At 37.8% G+C, this 19,455-nt stretch overlaps 1 protein-coding gene across 5 annotated transcripts in view; it reads right to left on the bottom strand.

Annotated features, from left to right (window-relative positions):
- The window catches only part of LOC105859377 (transmembrane protein 45A-like), an 88,838-nt gene that overhangs the window by 7,100 nt on the left and 62,283 nt on the right, over nucleotides 1-19,455 (bottom strand). For all 5 annotated transcript variants that reach the window (XM_012743131.2, XM_076001212.1, XM_012743133.3 and 2 more), the window contains 4 exons: nucleotides 17,742-17,934; nucleotides 16,284-16,490; nucleotides 14,792-14,976; nucleotides 3,393-3,538 (listed from right to left, as the gene is read on the bottom strand). In XM_012743131.2, coding sequence (XP_012598585.1) covers nucleotides 3,393-3,538; nucleotides 14,792-14,976; nucleotides 16,284-16,490; nucleotides 17,742-17,931 — 728 coding nt within the window. In that variant the 5' untranslated portion in view covers nucleotides 17,932-17,934. The remainder of the gene's footprint in view (nucleotides 1-3,392; nucleotides 3,539-14,791; nucleotides 14,977-16,283; nucleotides 16,491-17,741; nucleotides 17,935-19,455) is intronic.

Raw genomic sequence — 19,455 nt, 5'->3', positions numbered from 1 at the left:
TAGGAAACACATCTAACCTCCAAGGATGCACATAGAATAAAAATAAAAGGGTGGAGATCAGTATTCCAAGCAAATGGAAGCCAAAAGAAGGCTGGCATAACAGTCCTAATTTCAGATGATTTAGTTTTTAAACGAACAAAAGTAGTGAAAGACAAAGAGGGTCATTATATGATGGTGAAGGGCACACTTCAAAGAGAAGAGATAACAATTTTAAATATATATACACCCAACTTAGGTGCACCCAGATTCATAAAGCAAACCTTACTGGAGCTAAGCAAATGGATTAATAGCAACTCCATAATCACCGGAGATTTCAACACCCCACTGACGACACAAGACAGATCCTCCAAACAGAAAATTAATAAAGAAATAATGGACTTAAACAAAACTCTAGAACAATTGGGTCTGACTGACATTTACAGGATATTCTACCCCAAATCCACTGAATATACGTTCTTCTCATCAGCTCACGGGACATTCTCTAAGATTGACCATATCCTAGGACACAAAGTAAACCTCAAGAAATTTAAAAAAATAGAAATCATACCATGTATCTTCTCAGATCACACTGGAATAAAACTAGAAATCAACTCTAACAGAAACTCACATTTCTACACAAAAACGTGGAAATTAAACAACCTTCTACTAAATGATTACTTCATAAATGAAGAAATCAAGATGCAAATTCTATGAAGAAAATAACAATGGAAAGACAAGTTATCAAATCCTCTGGGACACAGCTAAAGCAGTTCTGAGAGGAAAGTTTATCTCCATAAATGCCTATAACCCAAAGTCAAAAACATCACAAATAGACAATCTAATGAAAAGACTCAAAGAGCTGGAAAAAGAAGAACAGACCAGCCCCAAACTCAGCAGAAGCAATGAAATCAACAAGATCAAATCAGAACTAAACGAAATTGAAAACAGGGAAGCTATTCAGGAGATTAATAAAACAAAAAGTTGGTTCTTTGAAAAAATAAACAAAATTGACACACCACTGGCTAAACTAATGAAAAGGAGAAAAGAGAAATCTCTAATAAGCTCTATTCAGGAACAAAAAAGGAGATATCACAACTGATCCCAAAGAGATACAAGATATAATTTATGAGTACAACAAAAATCTTTATTCACACAAACTGGAAAATGTGGAGGAAATAGACAAATTTCTAGAAACACACAGCCTCCCTAGGCTCAACCAGGAAGAAATAGATTCCCTGAACAGACCAATCTCAACAGCTGAAATAGAAACAGCAATTCAAAATCTCCCTAAAAATAAAAGTCCCGGTCCAGATGGTTTCACACCCGAATTTTACCACACTTACAAAGAAGAACTAGTACCTATCTTGCAGAAACTATTCCACAACATCGAGAAGAACGGAAACCTCCCAGACAGTTTTTATGAAGCGATTATGACACTGATACCAAAACAAGGAAAGGATACAACAAAAAAAGAAAACTACAGACCAATATCCCTAATGAATATAGATGCAAAAATTTTCAACAAAATCTTAGCTAACCAAATCCAGATGCTTATCAAAAAATAATCCATCACAACCAAGTGGGCTTCATCCCAGGGATGGTTCAACATACGTAAATCTATAAATGCAATTCACCACATAAACAGAAGCAAAAACAAAGACCACATGATTCTTTCAATAGATGCAGAAAACGCTTTTGACAAAATTCAACACCCTTTCATGATATGAACACTTAAGAAAATAGGCATAGAAGGGACATACCTAAAAATGATACAAGCCATATATGACAGACCCATAGCCAATATCATACTGAATGGGGAAAAACTGAAAGCATTCCCACTTAGAACTGGAACCAGACAAGGCTGCCCATTATCTCCACTTCTATTTAACATAGTGCTGGAAGTCCTGGCTACAGCAATCAGACAGGAAAGTGGAATTAAAGGTATCCAAATAGGGGCAGAAGAGATCAAACTTTCACTGTTTGCTGATGATATGATATTATATTTATAAAACCCCAAAGATTCAACCAAGAAACTCCTGGAACTAATAAATGAATTTAGTAAAGTCTTAGGATACAAAATCAATACACAGAAATCAGAGGCATTCATATACACCAACAACAATCAAATTGAGAACCAAATTAAAGACTCAATTCCCTTCATAATAACAACAAAGAAATTAAAGTACCAAGAATATACTTAACCAAGGAGGTAAAAGACCTCTACAAGGAGAACTATGAAACACTGAGGAAGGAAATAGCAGAGGATGTAAACAGATGGAAATCCATACCATGCTCATGGATCAGCAGACTCAACATCATTAAAATGTCTATACTACCCAAACTGATCTACAGATTCAATGCAATACCTATTAAAATCCCATCAGCATTCTTCACAGATATAGAAAAAATAATTTTACACTTCGTATGGAACCAAAGAAGACCCCGAATATCAAGAGCAATTCTAGGCAACAAAAACAAAATGGCAGGTATTAATATGCCAGATATCAAACTATACTACAAAGCTGTAGTAATTAAAACAATCTTGTATTGGCAAAAAAATAGGATTATTTACCAGTGGAACAGATGTGAGAATCCTGACATAAAACCATCCTCATATAGCCATCTAATCATTGACAAAACAGACAAAAACATACGCTGGGGAAAAGAATCCCTTTTCAATAAATGGTGCTGGGAAAACTGGATAGCCACCTGTAGAAGGCTAAAGCAGGACCCACACCTTTCACACCTTTCACTCACAAAAATCAACTTACTTCCATTAATCAAAAACAAAGCTGAAATTTAACATGGTTAAGTAACTAGCCCAGGGTCATACATATGATAGACAGTGGAGCTTAGAATATGTGTTCTTATCAATCTATTATATTGCTCCTCACCCATTCATGAAATATTATATTATATCTTTGCAAAAAAAATGTATTATTCAAGTGAATCTTATTTTTAGACGTATTAGAGTAAATGTCAAATTAATCAGGCACTTGAATTTAATGAGACACTCACATGTTGGTCAAAAACTAACTCCAAGCTTAAGAACTACTATAATTGAAGTATGCACACCTGAGTAACCGGAGGCCTCACTGCAGGTGGTGGGTGGAGAGACCATTCAGAAGAGCAAGTGGCATATACAAAGACAGCCAGGCATAGAACACTGCATTGATGGGTAATGCATGGGTCAGAGGCACAGCATAGATACTATTGAGCTATTCCAACATTAAACCAGCATGTATTCTTTTTACTGCAAATTTCTGTTTGCAGATAATTTTCTGCTATGTTACCCTATCTGGTGGGATGGTAAGGAATGAAATCCCCTTTTGAATTTTAAATTCAACATTGTTGAGTCTTGATGATCATATACCAAGGAACAGAACTTCCACGAACAGAAATAACTAACTTACCTGGTGACAAAAGCATAATTCACTCCAATGATGATAAAGCTTAATGCATAATGCCAACAAAAGCATATGGTGAGAAACATAATGTTGTCATGATCCATCAGATTCCATGCAGGAGCCCCACTGGGAGGATACAGGACAAAACCAATCTGTAATTTAAAACAAAAACTGCATATCAAAATAACCAATCACATTCCCAAAAATGGGGTACTGCAAAATGCTTTGTTCCAAAATAAAAATTTATAATACCTAAGATAACTTCCATTATCCAATGTAACATGAAACATCAGGTTTTGCTGCCTGTTTTAGCAATAAAAACAGTATCTACTAGGTCATTTTTCTAAAAAAGTTTTAAGGGACATTTAATAATCAATTTGAAAAATATGAACAGTGATCATCTGTGAGAAAGGATGGACTTTCAGAGATTGTCCTAGGTGGCCTACCTGCACAGTTTTACTTCTTATTTCAAATTCAGAGCACAAAAATACTTTAAAATAAATAAATGCCCACATAAACATTATGCTCAATACTGAAAGCTTTCCCATTAAGGTCAGGAAGAAGACACAGATGACTGCTTTCAGCACTTCTATTCAACATTATACTGGAAACTTTAGCTATAGCAATTAAGCTAGAAAAATAAAGACATCCATATTAAAAAGAAAGAAGTAAGACTATCTATATTCACAGTTGACCTGATCTTATATATAGAAATTCGACCAAAAAAAAAAACTATTACAGCTAATAAATGAGTTCAACAAAGTTGAAGGACACAAAATAAACACACAAATAACAATTGTATTTCTACAATCAAGCAATGCACAATCCCCCAAATTAAGAAAACAACTAGACTTACAATAGCATTGAAAAGAATAAAATACTTAGGAATAAATTTAATCAGAAGATTCAAGACTTTGAGACCAAAATTTGCACATCATTGTTGAAAGACATTGAAGAAAACTTCAATAAATAGAAAGCAATCTCATTTTCGTAGGCTGGAAGGCTTAATATTATTGTGATGGCAATAGCACCCAAAGAAATCTACAGATTCAATGCAACTTCTATCAAAAGTCCAATGGACTTTTTGCAGAAATGGAAAAAGCTGATTATAAAATTCACATGGAATTGCAAGGGATACAGAATAACCAAAATAAACTTGAAGAAGAAAAATAAAGTTAGAGGACTCAGACCTCCTGATCTCAATTCTTCATACAAAACTATAGTAATCAAGTTAGTGTTGTATTGACATAATGACAAATATATAGATTAATGAAATAAAATTGAGAGTCCAAATATAAATCCATATATCTATGGTCAACTGGATTTTGACAAGGATGCCAAAGCCATTCAATAGGAGAAAGAGCAGTCTCTCCAACAAATGGTGCTGGCATTTTCTTAGACATGTGTTTACTGACTACTGACTGTGTCTTTGGTCATGCTGTTAAAAGAAATGAAAAAATAAAGCATGACAAAAAATTGTTTAAAAAAACATAAATGGTGCTGGAATAACTGGATATTATTCAAGTGAAAAAATGATTTAGACCCCTACCTCATGTTCTATATAAAATTAACTCAAAATGGATCAAAGACCTACAATGAAAGCTAAAATTATAAAACTCCTAGAAAACATAGGGAGAAAGCTTCATGGCCTGGGATTTGGTGATGGTTTCTTAGCTGTAACACCAAAAACACAATAAACCAAAGAAATAATAGAAATAATAATAAACCAATAGAAATAATAATAAATTGGACTTCATCAAAATTAAAACCTTTGGTATTTCAAAGTACAATATCAAGAAAATGATAAGACAACTCATAGCAAGTGAGAAAAATATTTTCCAATCATATATCTCATAACAGATTAATATCAAGAATATTTAAAAAGAATACCTAAAAAACAATAAAAAATTTTTAAATGGGAAAGGGACTTCAAAAAGTATGCAAATGGGCCGGGCGCGGTGGCTCACGCCTGTAATCCTAGCACTCTGGGAGGCCGAGGCAGGCGGATTGTTTGAGCTCAGGAGTTCGAGACCAGCCTGAGCAAGAATGAGACCCCGTCTCTACTATAAATAGAAAGAAATTAATTGGCCAACTAATACATATACAAAAAATTAGCTGGGCATGGTGGCGCATGCCTGTAGTCCCAGATATTCAGGAGGCTGAGGCAGCAGGATTGCTTGAGCCCAGGAGTTTGAGGTTGCTGTGAGCCAGGCTGACGCCATGGCACTCACTCTAGCCTGGGCAACAAAGCGAAACTCTGTCTCAAAAAAAAAAAAAAAAAGTATGCAAATGTTCAATAAGCTTATGCAAAGATGATCAATATCATTAGCCATTAGGGAAATGCAAATCACAACCACAATGATACCACTTTGTATCCACTAGAATAGCAATAACAATAACAAAAAATTGCAAATGTTGGCAAGGATATGGAGAATTTGGAATCCTTGTACATTTCTGATGGTGTAAAATGGTGCAGCCACCATGGAAAGCAATTTGGCGATTCCTAAGAAAGTTAAATATAGAATTACCATATGACCTACCAATTCCACTCCTAGGTATACACCCAAAAGAAGTGAAAATAGGCATTCAAACAAAAATTTGTACACAAATGTTTATAGCAGCACTATTCTTAACAATCAAAAGTTGAAAACAACCCAAATATCCATCAGCAGATGATAGATAAGCAAAATGTGGTATATCCACACAATGGAATATTATTAGACCATAAAAAGGAATGAAGTACTAGTGACATGCTACAACATCTATGAAACTTGAAAATATGCCAAGTGAGAGAAGCCAGACACAAAAGTTCACATATGGTATGACTCTGTTTACATAAAATATTCAGAATAAGTAAATATTCAAAGACAGAAAACACATTAGTCAGGCGTCCTCAAACTACGGCCTGCGGGCCACATACGGACCACCTAGAACATTTATCCAGCCCTCCAGGTGTTTTTGCCACCACTGCCTGTCCTACTTAGCAGCCGACTCATCCCGGGCCCACAGTGCACACTCTCCAACGGTCTGAGGGACAGTGAACAGAAGCCCTGACATTAGTTATTCCAAGGTTTCCCTTTGGGGTGATGAAAATGTTCTGGAACTAGATAGAGATGTTGGGTGCACAACACTGTGAATATACTAAATACCACTAAATTGTGCACTTTAAAATGGTTAATTTTATGTTATGTAAATGGTACCCCAATAAAAAATAATTAAATTACAGATAGATAGATAGATAGATAAATGTATTTATTTCAGATCTCTTAACTAAATGAGATTCAAAACCAAGATTTCATTATGGATAATTGTACAAATGTCTACCATATATTGGTTGACTAGGGCAGTTACAGTGCTTAGGAGTTTCCTTACAAAGGCCCTTCAGAGATGTATTGTTACCCTCATTTTAATGTATTATTATCCTCATTATCCAGATAATAAAATTCGGTAGTTTAGTGACTTGTCCATGATCACACATCTAATGACAGAATCTTACAGGAAAAAAAGCACTTAGTCTATAATATTGAGTGAAACATTAATTCCATTCTGTTAGAAATTTCAAAGAATCTGAATAAATCAAGGAAAACTAAGATTTCTGCGTTAATCGTGTGTCCCCATGTCTGGATTCCCTTAGTTGGAAAGAGAATTACCCTGTGCACCATCTGACATGTACCACCATGTGCCAGGCACTTCATCCTCACTGGTGCACATAAACTTCACAACGATCCTTAGTCTTCAAACAATCTCAGGAAGAAAACATCATTATCCCTTATTACACAGGGGAAGACTGGAACTCAGAGACTGCAGTAACTTCCCCAATGTTACAAAATCAGGATGAATAAAGGAGGATTCTAAACCAGGAGTGTCTGGCTCCAGAAACTTTTTGCTCTTTCTTACTCCCCAGTCACTTTCACCACAGAGCCTTTCCACAGGGGGCAACGTGAAGACAGTGTCCTCGATGACAAGGTCAGTTTGAGTCATCTCAGCAGCTCTGATATGGCTCGAACAATCTCCTACTGAGACAGAAGTTTGTCCCATGGAGACATGGCACTATGTTACCCTCAAAACACATGTTACAAACTGGCAGCCCTTGAGCCACATCTAATTCATAGACATGCCTTGTCCGGCCTGCTTGTTTTTAAGAATAATTTGAATTCGTTGCCGACACTCAAAAAATTAAGGAATGTCACACAAAAGTTTTCATTCTCGACTTTCTTGTAAAAATAGAACTATCTGGCAAGATTAGGCCTGTATTGCCAGGTGGCAAACATGAGTGGAAGCATGCACTCTACATTGATTCTGCATTCCCATTACCTTCCTGACCAAGTGGAGCAATGTAAACCAAGATTTTCTATTTTTGTCCGGCCCTGTGCATTTTATTCATCAACCAATGTCAGAATCATAATTTTTCCTAAAATATCTTATTAGTTAAACTAATATGGTACTTTATAATAAATTCTTCCTGCACTTCTCTACTTCCCAAGAGACAGATGCATTTGTTGTCTATTTTAGAGACAGGAAAATTAAATGATGCATGCCCTGAACGCTCCATTCCCAGACAGTTGCAAAGATGTTTACATAACTGCTGCTGTGCCTCACCCACCAAGGGCTGGGGCCTCTGCCTTAGAACAGGGCTACATTCTAAAGGAATGAGGCGTCAACCCCTCTGGAAGAAGACACATCTGTCACTAAGTTAAAAAGTCTGGGAAACTCACAAACTGCAGGTGGAGAATGCCACCCAGCTGGTTTGCCTGCTGCTTAGGCTATGTGAGCGTTTTGCAATATGCCTTTGTATACTGCTAGGAAAGCTCACTGTGGAGGCCAAAGCAGTCAGAGCCCAGGTCCCTGAAGCCCCTGGAAGGAAGAAAAATTTTCTAGGTCCTCTGTGCTCAGTTTGAAATGACACGAAGGAAACTCAAGTCATATAGTTAACTGCCATTTGAAGGGCCTAGCTATTTCAGCTGTAGTGTGGGGACCTCCGGAGTGTTCTTCTCACGCCCTCCTCTCACAGCAAATTCATGAAAGTTGACAAAGAAATTCTGTGTCAAGAGAGGGCCCCATCCACCCCTGCTTGGGAAGTGATGTGCTCCAGCTGCCAGAGGAAAGGGTTAGCAGTTGTAGGGGGTAAACTGTGTCCTCTCACATGTTGAAGTCCTAACTCTCAGTACCTCTGAATGTGACCTTATTTGTACATAGGGTCTTTGCAGATGTGATCAAGGGAAGGTGAGGTCCTACTGGATCAGACCTGGCTTTAAATCCAAAGAGTAGTGTCTTTATAGGAAGGCCATGTGAAGACAAAGGAGCACAAAGACACACAGGGAGAACACCCTGTGACAGCAGAGGCTGAGACTGGACTTAGCTGCCGCAGCAGGAATGCCCAGGATTGCCCACAACCATCTAGGAGAGCGGCGTGGGACATTCTCCCTCTGGACCCCTGAGAAGAAGCCAACTCTACCCAATACCTTGATTTCAGATTTCTGGCCTTCAAAATAGTAAAAGAATAAATTTCTGTTGCTTAAGTCATCCACTTTCCAGAAATTTGTTATTGCAGCCCTAGGAAACTAATACAATGTGGTCAAGACCAAAATTAGCAGAAGAACATGACTCACCCTAAACCTCAAGCCTGGAGTCATCCCACAGGGGTGGGGAACCTGCAGCCTTCTGATTTCGAGAGGCAAGAAAAGCTCATCTTTCTCTGCTACATCCCTTTCAATGAAAGGATTTCTTCTGTAAAATTTGGATTCAGTCAAAAGGCCTCACTTAAGGACCTAAAAGGCCACACGTGACTTTAAGGCCATAGGTTCCCCACCCATCTTTCAACTCCCAACTTGACTTCACTTTTTCCCAGAAGATTTCCTTGCCCTCTTCCTCTGATTTACCAGCCAGCTCCTCAGGGCAGCATGTGCTTTCAAATCATAACGTCTAATTCTCCCAGTAATCTCGTGATATTATTTCTATTGTATAGTTAGCCTAACAGCACAGAATAGTTTGTCTACAGAGATGCATGTGACCAACATGGTAAAACTAGCACACAGATCCAGGTCGGCCTGACCTGTATGGCAAGAGACTTGTCACTAAATGCTATATTCACAATTGCTTTATGGAGCTTCCAAAATAAAATCTTTCATGTCACCTCCATTGGTCATCATCAATTCTATCAGTCAAACTTTGCACTGTTTTACATCAGGAGACAAACAACTTTGAGCACCTCTTCCTGCCAATCTCAATGGGAACTTCAGTGCCTGATATTGAAAGCTAAAGATTTGACTGACTTCTCCATGAAGCCTCTGAACAATGTTAAGTGGTGTGACTACACTGAAAGCCACAGAAATATTCCATAGGCATTTTAGGCTAAAAGCAAATAAATTAGGAAAACTGAAACCCCAAACTTAGGGCCAGAAACTGCCACAATTTATTATATCCTCCTTTAAATACAAAGACCAGCCACTGCTGGTCCTAATTTGCTTCCTAACATAAAATTCTAAGACATAAAAAGACCTACAAATGAAATTTTTTTCTTGCTAATATCTTGTATGCCACTCCTGAACATCTGTTTTGGACTAGTTTCAGCTTCATTAGCATCACATTTCAAATGTAAATAATTATCTTCTGTAATAGACAACAAGCCTGGCATCCATTTCCTATAATTTAGAATCTGAATTTCCTGTTGTTTAATATCTGGATCACCCAATCATTTATTTCAATACTATAAGCCTAAGCAAGTACTTGATCTATCATTTCAGATCTCAGACCACTACTGCCTAGTAGGGATTTTTTGCCATTTTAGGATGAACTTTTGTCCTTCTTAAAGGCAAGACAAGGCTGAGTTTTAGCATGGGCTTGGAATCTGCCAGTCCTGGGAGGAGTGCCTGGGGGGAGAGGCCGCGGAAGCAACTGTGCTAAGTAACAAGAAGCAAGATATCGGGAGCATCTTCCTCACCATGGGACTGTTCCTGTGCCTGGGCTCTAACAATGATGGGAGGGAGTTTGCAGTGAGAAAGAGCAAACATAGTCACAGGAAAACATGATTCATGGAATGAAGGGACCTGAAGGATTTTTGCTTCTTTTTTAAATTGCATGATGTGGCTAGGTTATTGAGAAAACATTTTTGCCTGTAATGTGGCTCAGGAAAGATACTTTTTTTTTAAATTTCAGAATACTACAGGAGTGCAAGGGTTTAGGTTACATATATTGCCTTCGTACCACCTGAGTCAGAGCTACTGATACAAGTGTACTCATCCCTCAGACAATGCGCACCGCACCCGTTAGGTATGAATATGCCCATCCCCTCCCGCTCCCTCCCACCTGCCTGACACGTGATGAATGTTACTTCCATATGTGCACATAAAAGTGTTGATCAATTAGTAGCAATTTGATGGTGAGTACATGTGGTACTTTTTTTCAATTCTTGTGATACTTCACTTAGTAAAATGGGTTCCAGCTCTATCCAGGATAATACAAGAAGTGCTAGATCACCATTGTTTTTTGAGGTTGAGTAGAACACCATTGTTATACATATACCACATTTTATTAATCTACTCATGTATTGATGGGTACTTGGGTTTTTTCCACATCTTTGCAATTGAAAGTATTTTTTAATAGATTGGGAGGGAAATTCCCCCTCTGTTTGCATATTAACCAGTCATTTATATACCACTTATTAAAAAGTGGCCAATCTCAGCATTTGCTTCCTGCAGTTCACATCTGCATACATATGGTTCCAAAAATCTAGGTGGGTGTTTTCTGCAATTTGTCTATACATAGTTTTTGTACTAGTACCAACCATATACAGAGAAGTAGTGAGAGGAAAAAATATTGTGAAAAACAAATCATGATGTAATTTTGTTAGCTTAAGACAGTTTGGGCCATAAGCATTCATATACCACACACAAAACATGGAAGCATAATAAATTCACCTAAGTTTCTAGATATTTTTATTTCAGAGGAATGCAAGAATGGGAAAGTCACTATGGCTAAACCTTCATTTACTGCCAGTGTGTATGTTTACATTGGTATGAAATGTTCATTTTAATTTAAGGCTGCAGACATTATTTAGACTGGCCACCAGGTAAAAAAATGAAACTAATCTAAACATACTGGTAGATGAAAAAATTTCTAAATAATCACACATGTTTGCCCAAAGATTTTAACTTCTTCCTTAGAAAAACATTTGGGGAAATATGAAAACATTATTTCAAAAAGGGCAACATTTAAACGACCTATTCCCAGTTCGACATAGCCCACAGCTTCCTCCTTCAAATCCTAAATGTTAACTAATCATTATTGACTGAATACTAATAACTTTCATTAATTCTGCTCTTTATAATTCTTTCCCTCAACTCTTATTGGGTTTCCCCTCTTGTTCTTACTGTCCAACTTTCTTTATCTGAATATTAGCTCTCTAACAAACTTGATTTAGTAAATATATATAAAATCCTGAACCCAACAAAGAAAGGATATACTATCTTTCCAAATGCATGGAACATTTATAACCACTGACATTGTGCTATGTCCCAGGGAAGTTTCAATACATTTTAAAGAGAAAGCATTCTCTGACCATAAAGCAATTAAATTAGTTATAAATAACAAGATAAAATATTTTTGGAAACTTAAAAGTATACTCCTATATAACTCATAAATACAAAACTTTAAAAGACTTCTATTAGAAAGTGAGAGATCAATCAGATGAAAACCAATTAGGAATACAGAATATATTTTTTAACACACACACACTTGGAGAGTTCCCAGTCGACATTTTGATCTCTTTCATCTGACCATGCATATCAAAATTCTCATTCAGACATTACCCTGCATCATGGTTTACAAACAGAAACTCTAGTCCTTATATCTAGGGGCACTTGGAGTCCTTTTATGCCATGATATTGCTGCAGTATTGACAGAGTATTTTATTGGAAATTGGGATAGTCTCCATGACTGCAACTAAATAAAGGACAAGTAAACTGCCTTGTGAGTTCTGAAAAGGTTATTACACTTTTTAACAATCTTCCCCACCCCCCCAACCACCATCACCAGCAGGGACTTTCTATCAGTATGAAAAGCAGTACTCAAATGTTTTATTCTACACATTAACCAACATAATATTTTAGATACTTTAGACTCAGCAGGGGTCCTCAAACTTTGTAAACAGGGGGCCAGTTCACTGTCCCTCAGACCGTTGGAGGGCCGTTGGAGAGTGTGGCGCACATTCCACACATGCGCACTGTGGGCCCGGGACAAGTCGGCTGCTAAGCAGGCGGGATAAATGTCCTCAGTGGGTCGCATGTGGCCCGTGGGCTGTAGTTTGAGGACCCCTGCTTTAGAGAGTTACTCTGAGCTCCTAAGTCAGCCTCTACTGTGTTGCATCTCCCTCACCTGGATGTTATTTGGTGCTTGTCTAAAGAAAGGAAAGAGGAAAGCAAATATAAATTATACTATATTGTACCAAATCTTTGGGGTTTGTTGATAAATTTTTTTCAGTGTAGTATATCAGAAAAAGAAAGCCTTTGTTTTCTAGGCTGAAGGCATACTTGATTAATAAATTTGACTTAATGACAACCATTTATTCACCATCTTTCAAATGAATTTGCTTTGAAAACAAATGAAGAGCAGCTCTCTTTTTCCCTCCTGTAAGTGTTCGGGTGTGGCATGTTCAGACGTTCCTGCTGGATTCCTGCTTTCCAGCTGAAGCAGTGTGACACCCTGCTGTTCAGTGGTTTGCTTGCTCCTTTCTTGTCCCTGACTACATAATCCCAAAGATACACAATACTTAGTTAATTCGAGCTGATGGAGACCAGAAAATTTGCAAGTAGATGGTTTGATATTATTATAAATAAAAAGAGGGCCTGGGGAAAAAAAAGAGTTCCAAGAACCTGGCTTCATCCCCCACCTTGAGAAGAGGCCTTTTACTCCCTTTTAGTTCCAATGGAGCCCAAAACTCAACCATCATTGTCTTCTCTGTACCTGGAACCAGCAAGCCTACACATCAGCTTTGCTCTGGCGTGTGCATTTCTATCCATGTCCTGCCCACAAGGGTCTTTGCTCTGTTTTTGCCTGTTTTGTTCATTTGCAGTCAGATATTTTTTACTTTCTTATTCACTTATTTAATTTCTATTTTCTAGGGGTTTTTTTCTATTTTATCTGTTATTGTTATGTGTTTAGAGCAAAGAGGTATAAACTGTGTCATCTTGTTCAGAATCTACCTTTTTAAAAATGTTTAAAATTTGTATTTATTTTTGGATAGGTAATACATGCACATAGAAAAACATGCCAATCAAAAGGTACAGAGCACATAATAGTGATTTCCACACTATTTTAGTTACTCTATTTCATTTCCTGACAGATCATAAATAATCTAACAAAACAACTTCTGTGTATAAACTGGAGTTAAATTCACCAATTATTAGGGTTTTTGTTAAGGTATTTTGCCTATAAAATATTTCCATTAAAATAACCCTTCAATCCAGCCCCTCCTTACTAGCCTCTGTTCCAACAGCTTTTCCTCACCCCCACATGCATGAGTATCACATCTTTCCCAGCCCCTCCTTAACTATGATGTTTCTCTCTCCCTCACCTACCAAGGCTTCCTTCTCACTTCTCATGTGCAATGCAAATCCCTGATAACCTCATCATCCTTAATCCCTATTGTCTGGTAACTAAAAACCTCTTCTAAGAAGTCTTCCCTAATTAAACCACATTCGCCTTCCATCTCAGACTTTCTTTACATCTATGTATGTATATCAGATTATGATTGATTAGTCTCTACAAAGTATGTGTTCACTGATTGGAATTCATGCTTTCAACAACATACCAAGTTTCTAAAGTTGACACTATAAAACAGAAAGCGTCTGGGATTTGTGGTCAGACATATTAAGACTTAGATCCTAGTTCCACTATTGTGTGAGCTTGGGAAAGTAACTGGGTCTCTATGTGTCTTCCTCTGAATAAATTAGGGATAATAATACCTAACCTCCCGATTGTTGTGAGGACAAACTAAAACAATGTGAATGTAAACGTTCAATATAATGGCCAACATATAGTAGTTTCTCAATGAATAATAATTTCCTCTCTTTCCCACCTTCCAGGTATTTCTCCAACTTATCACCCATTAGGCTGTAAGCTGCTTTAACAACAGGAATTGCTTCTAACTAAAAGCATCAGCTCGGAGTTGCTACATAATGGTTATTCAGGTGTGAGATGAAGATGTGCACATTCCACTTCCTTCCCAGCTGCTCTGACAATGTTCCCACCAGGGCCACTGGGCTACTCTAAGAAACAGCACCCGTCAGATTCCCATGTTCTCACGACATGCAGCATGTTGGAGGGAAGTCTCTAGCAAAATGCCCCATCAGATAAGGAGCAACTACAGGCAGAGACAGCAGGTCCATTTACTGGAGGCCCCAACTCACCTGCCAGAACCAGCTCCCCTGAAGCAGGATGAGGCTTGAACGCAGAAGTTCCAGAAGTACATTGTTTCGTAAGAGGAACTCCATGAAGGTGACCAGGCCAGTCAAAAAGATGACCAAAACCAGCAGCCGGTGCACAAAGATGTCCAGCATTTCCCGGCCATGAGTGTGGTTGTGGAAGATAAAACCTAATAAAGGGGGTAAAAAACAGTTTGTCTTTTTCAATGACACAAAGGCCACCAACTGTTTCTCTCTCTCCTTCTTTCCAGAGAATTGTATATACACAAAGCACAAGTGTCAAAGATTCCCAGAGAACTGCAACTCTGCAGCAGTTTTGAAGTCATCATGCCTCTTTGGAGTGGAATCGTTGAAATATAACCCTGCTTTTCTCTTCCCAACCTTTATTCTTTCCTCTAACACATTTTGACATTTTCAACTAACTATATTTCAAAGCATCCTGTATGAAAGATGAGAAATAATAAGCACAAAGAAGCAGGGGAGCAAGAATTAAGATGACACACAGATGGATAAGCTGAAGCCTCGCCTTAAGGAACTCAGTCCACTCCCAGATCATAAGGGCGGACTCTGACAGGTATGACAAGATGCTCTGAGCAACTCCCAGGAAGTAGAAACTAACTACATTTTCTCCTCCCATAGAAAGATTTCACCTTCATCTTAATCCTTTTCATTTGTATAAACAGAAAAGGATATTCATTCAAAATATAGCAACTCCCTGAGATAACAAGAATCAGGCTATTAGTTGTTGGCACCCATCTTTTATCTAGCCCTTGTTCCCAAAGAGGAATGGGCAACAGTTTTATTTCAGATGCCAGAAGCAACGTGAGCAGGGAGTGACTGCCTTCTGATTAATTTGTGCCTTTTTAAATTTCATGATCTATTTCTAATACCTGTAATAAATGACAACAAATCATTAAACATTTGTTTTCTTTTTCCCTTCTACGGGCACTGGAAATTGAACTAAAAATACTGTTTGAATTAACCTCTCAAAATTATGACCTCATATTTTTATGTGGCTGAATTTTTTGGATCCTACTTATTACATAATGGCAGGGTTTGGCTATATCAATATGAAAAGGGCTAGTTAGTAGATGGTGGAAGCTGTTCTGTTGTGAGTGTTTGCCTCATTTCGGGATATTCATGCTTCACTAACTGAGTTCAGTTTTCATTTTTTGAAAGTGAAAAGAATGTTAATCTTCAGGACAATGTAGACATAAGTAACTATCGAAAGTGGTTCTTTAATACAGATGTGAAGTGTGAAGAAACCACTTTTAATGAGTATGCTTGCCCAATTCTACTATATGAGGCAGTAGGGAGGGACGATCTTTGTCATCTGCCTAGGACACCCATTGTGGCCCAGAAAAATGGCCCTGTCAATCAAGGCTGCACCAAGACACCAAAGTTATATTATTATAAAGGCCTACACAAATGCCCACTAATAAAGAAAGGTACAGGAAAAATACTCATTCATACTTACCCTCCACAAGTAAGGCATTTGAAAACATTAACTTGGGTAAGGAGGAGGGAAGTGAACTGATGGTGACACATAGGATGTCTGCCACGCCCAACAATCCAAAGAAGAAATACATGGTGGAATGATGCCAGCTCGTGAGCGCGTTCCACTGGCCCTCTTTATATAAGGTCAGGCGGGGCCCTCCAGGAATAAACTGCTCCACAGCCATGCCTGTAGAAGAACATTTCACACTTTTAGCAACCCTTTCCATAATTTACCTAGAATGCAAGAAGATGCAGGAAGATCAGCTCATAGCTCATTTCAATCTACTGTCGTCTTATGACATCAATTCCTCTATTTAGGCTGTTCCCCAACAGCTGAGCACTGGTGCTTTAGGGTTGTTTTAGAGGTTCAGATGCTGGTTCAAATAATCAGTTTTAGTCAAAGATAACCAGTTGAGTCAAACAGCTCTTTCAGATCTTCAGTGCTGATGATCTTTGTTCCACTGATTATTCCAATCTAATGACTAAGATAAATCCTGAATAATTTGGGGGTATGGATTTGCGATTAGTCCTATGGAGGCTGATTACTTCCTTCTTAGATACAATTATGCATGTTTGGGTAGCTGCCATGAAGTAGGCGGTTGCGCTTGGTCCCAGACAAAAACTCTAAAGAGTTCAGCTTTTCCTCAGTTGAGGATAACTGAGAGAGCCCAGAGGGATAAGCATATGATCTAGTCAGTTATGCAAGCAGTTAAACTTTCTTAGTGTTGCTCCATTCTTTGTTAGTCTATAGAATTTGGCAAGGAAATTTCTCTCTTTGGAAACACCACTCCGTAATTTGATGGTCATAGCAAAGACATATTGCCATGAATAAAGCATAAAGAAATCTAATGGGAAAATGGGAAGGGTTACATTTTATAAAGGAGAGGCAGCAGTGAAACTCTTAAAAACACAGCACATTTTCATAGAATATTCATAGTCAGTGGAAAGGCCTCAATAAGTCATGTGGCCTAACCTCTTGCTCCAATTTAAGAACCAAGGAAGGATGAGTGCACGAGGCAAGATCTTCTACAGCCTCTCAGCAATGATTTATTATTGAAGTTTTTCCATAATCACTTTATTATTTTGCTATTGTTTGCAAAATGGTTTTTGATTTTGAATGGGTTCATTCTTTCAGGGATCAGAACAATAGATATAAAATGATTTCAGAAGCTCCAAAAAATTCTATAAAGGAAATTTACCTTAACTGTGTAGACAAGTTAATTACTATCACTAATTCATAAATAGGCCTTTGTATAAACATGAGTATCACCTTCCTAACAAATTATTAATATGTCAGAGAGAAATTACAATCAGAATGTGTTAAGAGATTTTTTATTTAAAAATTCATTTGGCAATTTCTTGACATTATATTGGATATTTTCTTTGTATGTAAAAATATCCAAAAGGAGAAAACAGAACACAGAAATGGTCCACTCACCAGTCAAAGCCATGCCAACTAATACAGATCCTTCCAAAATTTCTACTCGATGGAATAATGCTTTGGATCCAAGGTAGCAGGTTCGCTTTTGCTTTCTGCAGACATATTTCAGAATACTCTTTATACTCCACCAAAGACCCATAACAAAAAAGAAGGTTCCAGGGAGGGCATGACCTTGGAAACTCCCCATGATCTAGAAAAATAAGAATATACAGAATATGAAAGCATTTTATTTCTGGAACCTGGACAAAACATTACTTGTCCCCCTAAAGTACACCATCTTCCAATGATTATGAATATATCACCGATTCAGAGGATCCTGTATCAATGTGGACAATAGTAGATCCCACTACAATATCAAAAATACCAATAAAAATAAAAAAATTCACATTTGATAAGCACTTAACTATGCACTGCTCACTATGTCAAATGTTTTACATGCAACCTCCAACCTAATTTTTGTAACATACCCATGAATGAGGGATTATTATGCCATTTTCTAGAGGGATAGAGGTTTTCAAAAGTTAAATCCTTGACCAGGTAGCACAACTATTGAGCAAAGGTTCTGTTGTTTTTAACACAGAGATCAAAAGGATTTCTTTAAATGACAGCATGTACTTCACCATACAGTTGCCCTTCCAGCATATTAAAAGAAAAGTAATAAGAAAGGTTTACCTTTATGTTTAAAACTGAAATTATTGAAATGGCCTACAAAGTTTTTTGTTTTTTTTTGTGGCAACACAATTTATTACAGCAAAAGTCTGCAAATAAACCCAATATCTATCAACAGGGAACTGGCTCGGGGGTTAGCAAACTATAGCCCATGGGTCTCTGGGGCTGTTTTTTTTTTTTTTTTTTTATTTCGGCATATTATGGGGGTACAGATTTTAAGGTTTCAATAAATGCCCATTTCCCCCCCTCCCCCCAAAAGTCTGAGTCTCCATCATGACCATCCCCCAGATGGTGCGCATATCACTCATTATGTATGTATATATCCGCCCCCCTCCCCCCTCCCACCTGCCCAATACCCTATTACTGTAGTAACTATGTGTCCACTTAGGTGCTACTCAGTTAATACCAGTTTGCTGGAGAATATATCTGGTGCTTGTTTTTCCATTCTTGGGATACTTCACTTAGTAGTATGGGTTCCAGCTCTAACCAGGAAGATATAAGATGTGCTATATCACCATTGTTTCTTAGAGCTGAATAGTACTCCATGGTATACATATGCCACATTTTATTAATCCATTCTTGGATTGATGGGCACTTGGGCTGTTTCCACAGCCTTGCAATTATGAATTGTGCTGCTATAAACATTCGAGTGCAGGTGTCTTTTTTGTAGAGTGTCATTGGATCATTTGGGTAGATGCCCAGCAATGGGATTGCTGGATCAAATGGTAGATTCACTTGTATCGCTTTAAGGTATCTCCATATTGCTTTCCACAGAGGTTGAACTAGTTTGCAGTCCCACCAGCAGTGTAGGAGTGTTCCTCTCTCTTTTTGTTTGTTTTTTGATTTTTGTTTTTTTGAGACAGAGTCTCACTCTGTTGCCCAGGCTATAGTGCTGTGGTGTCAGCCAAGCTCACAGCAACCTCAAACTCCTAGGCTCAAGCAATCCTTCTGCCTCAGCATCCTGAGTAGCTTGGATTACAGGCATGCGCCACTGTGCTTGGCTAATTTTTTCTATATATTTTTAGTTGGCCAATTAATTAAG

The sequence above is a fragment of the Microcebus murinus genome, chromosome 1, assembly GCF_040939455.1.
Source record: "Microcebus murinus isolate Inina chromosome 1, M.murinus_Inina_mat1.0, whole genome shotgun sequence".
NCBI classification, from domain to species: domain Eukaryota; kingdom Metazoa; phylum Chordata; class Mammalia; order Primates; family Cheirogaleidae; genus Microcebus; species Microcebus murinus.
This window is presented reverse-complemented; position numbering and strand designations above follow the sequence as displayed.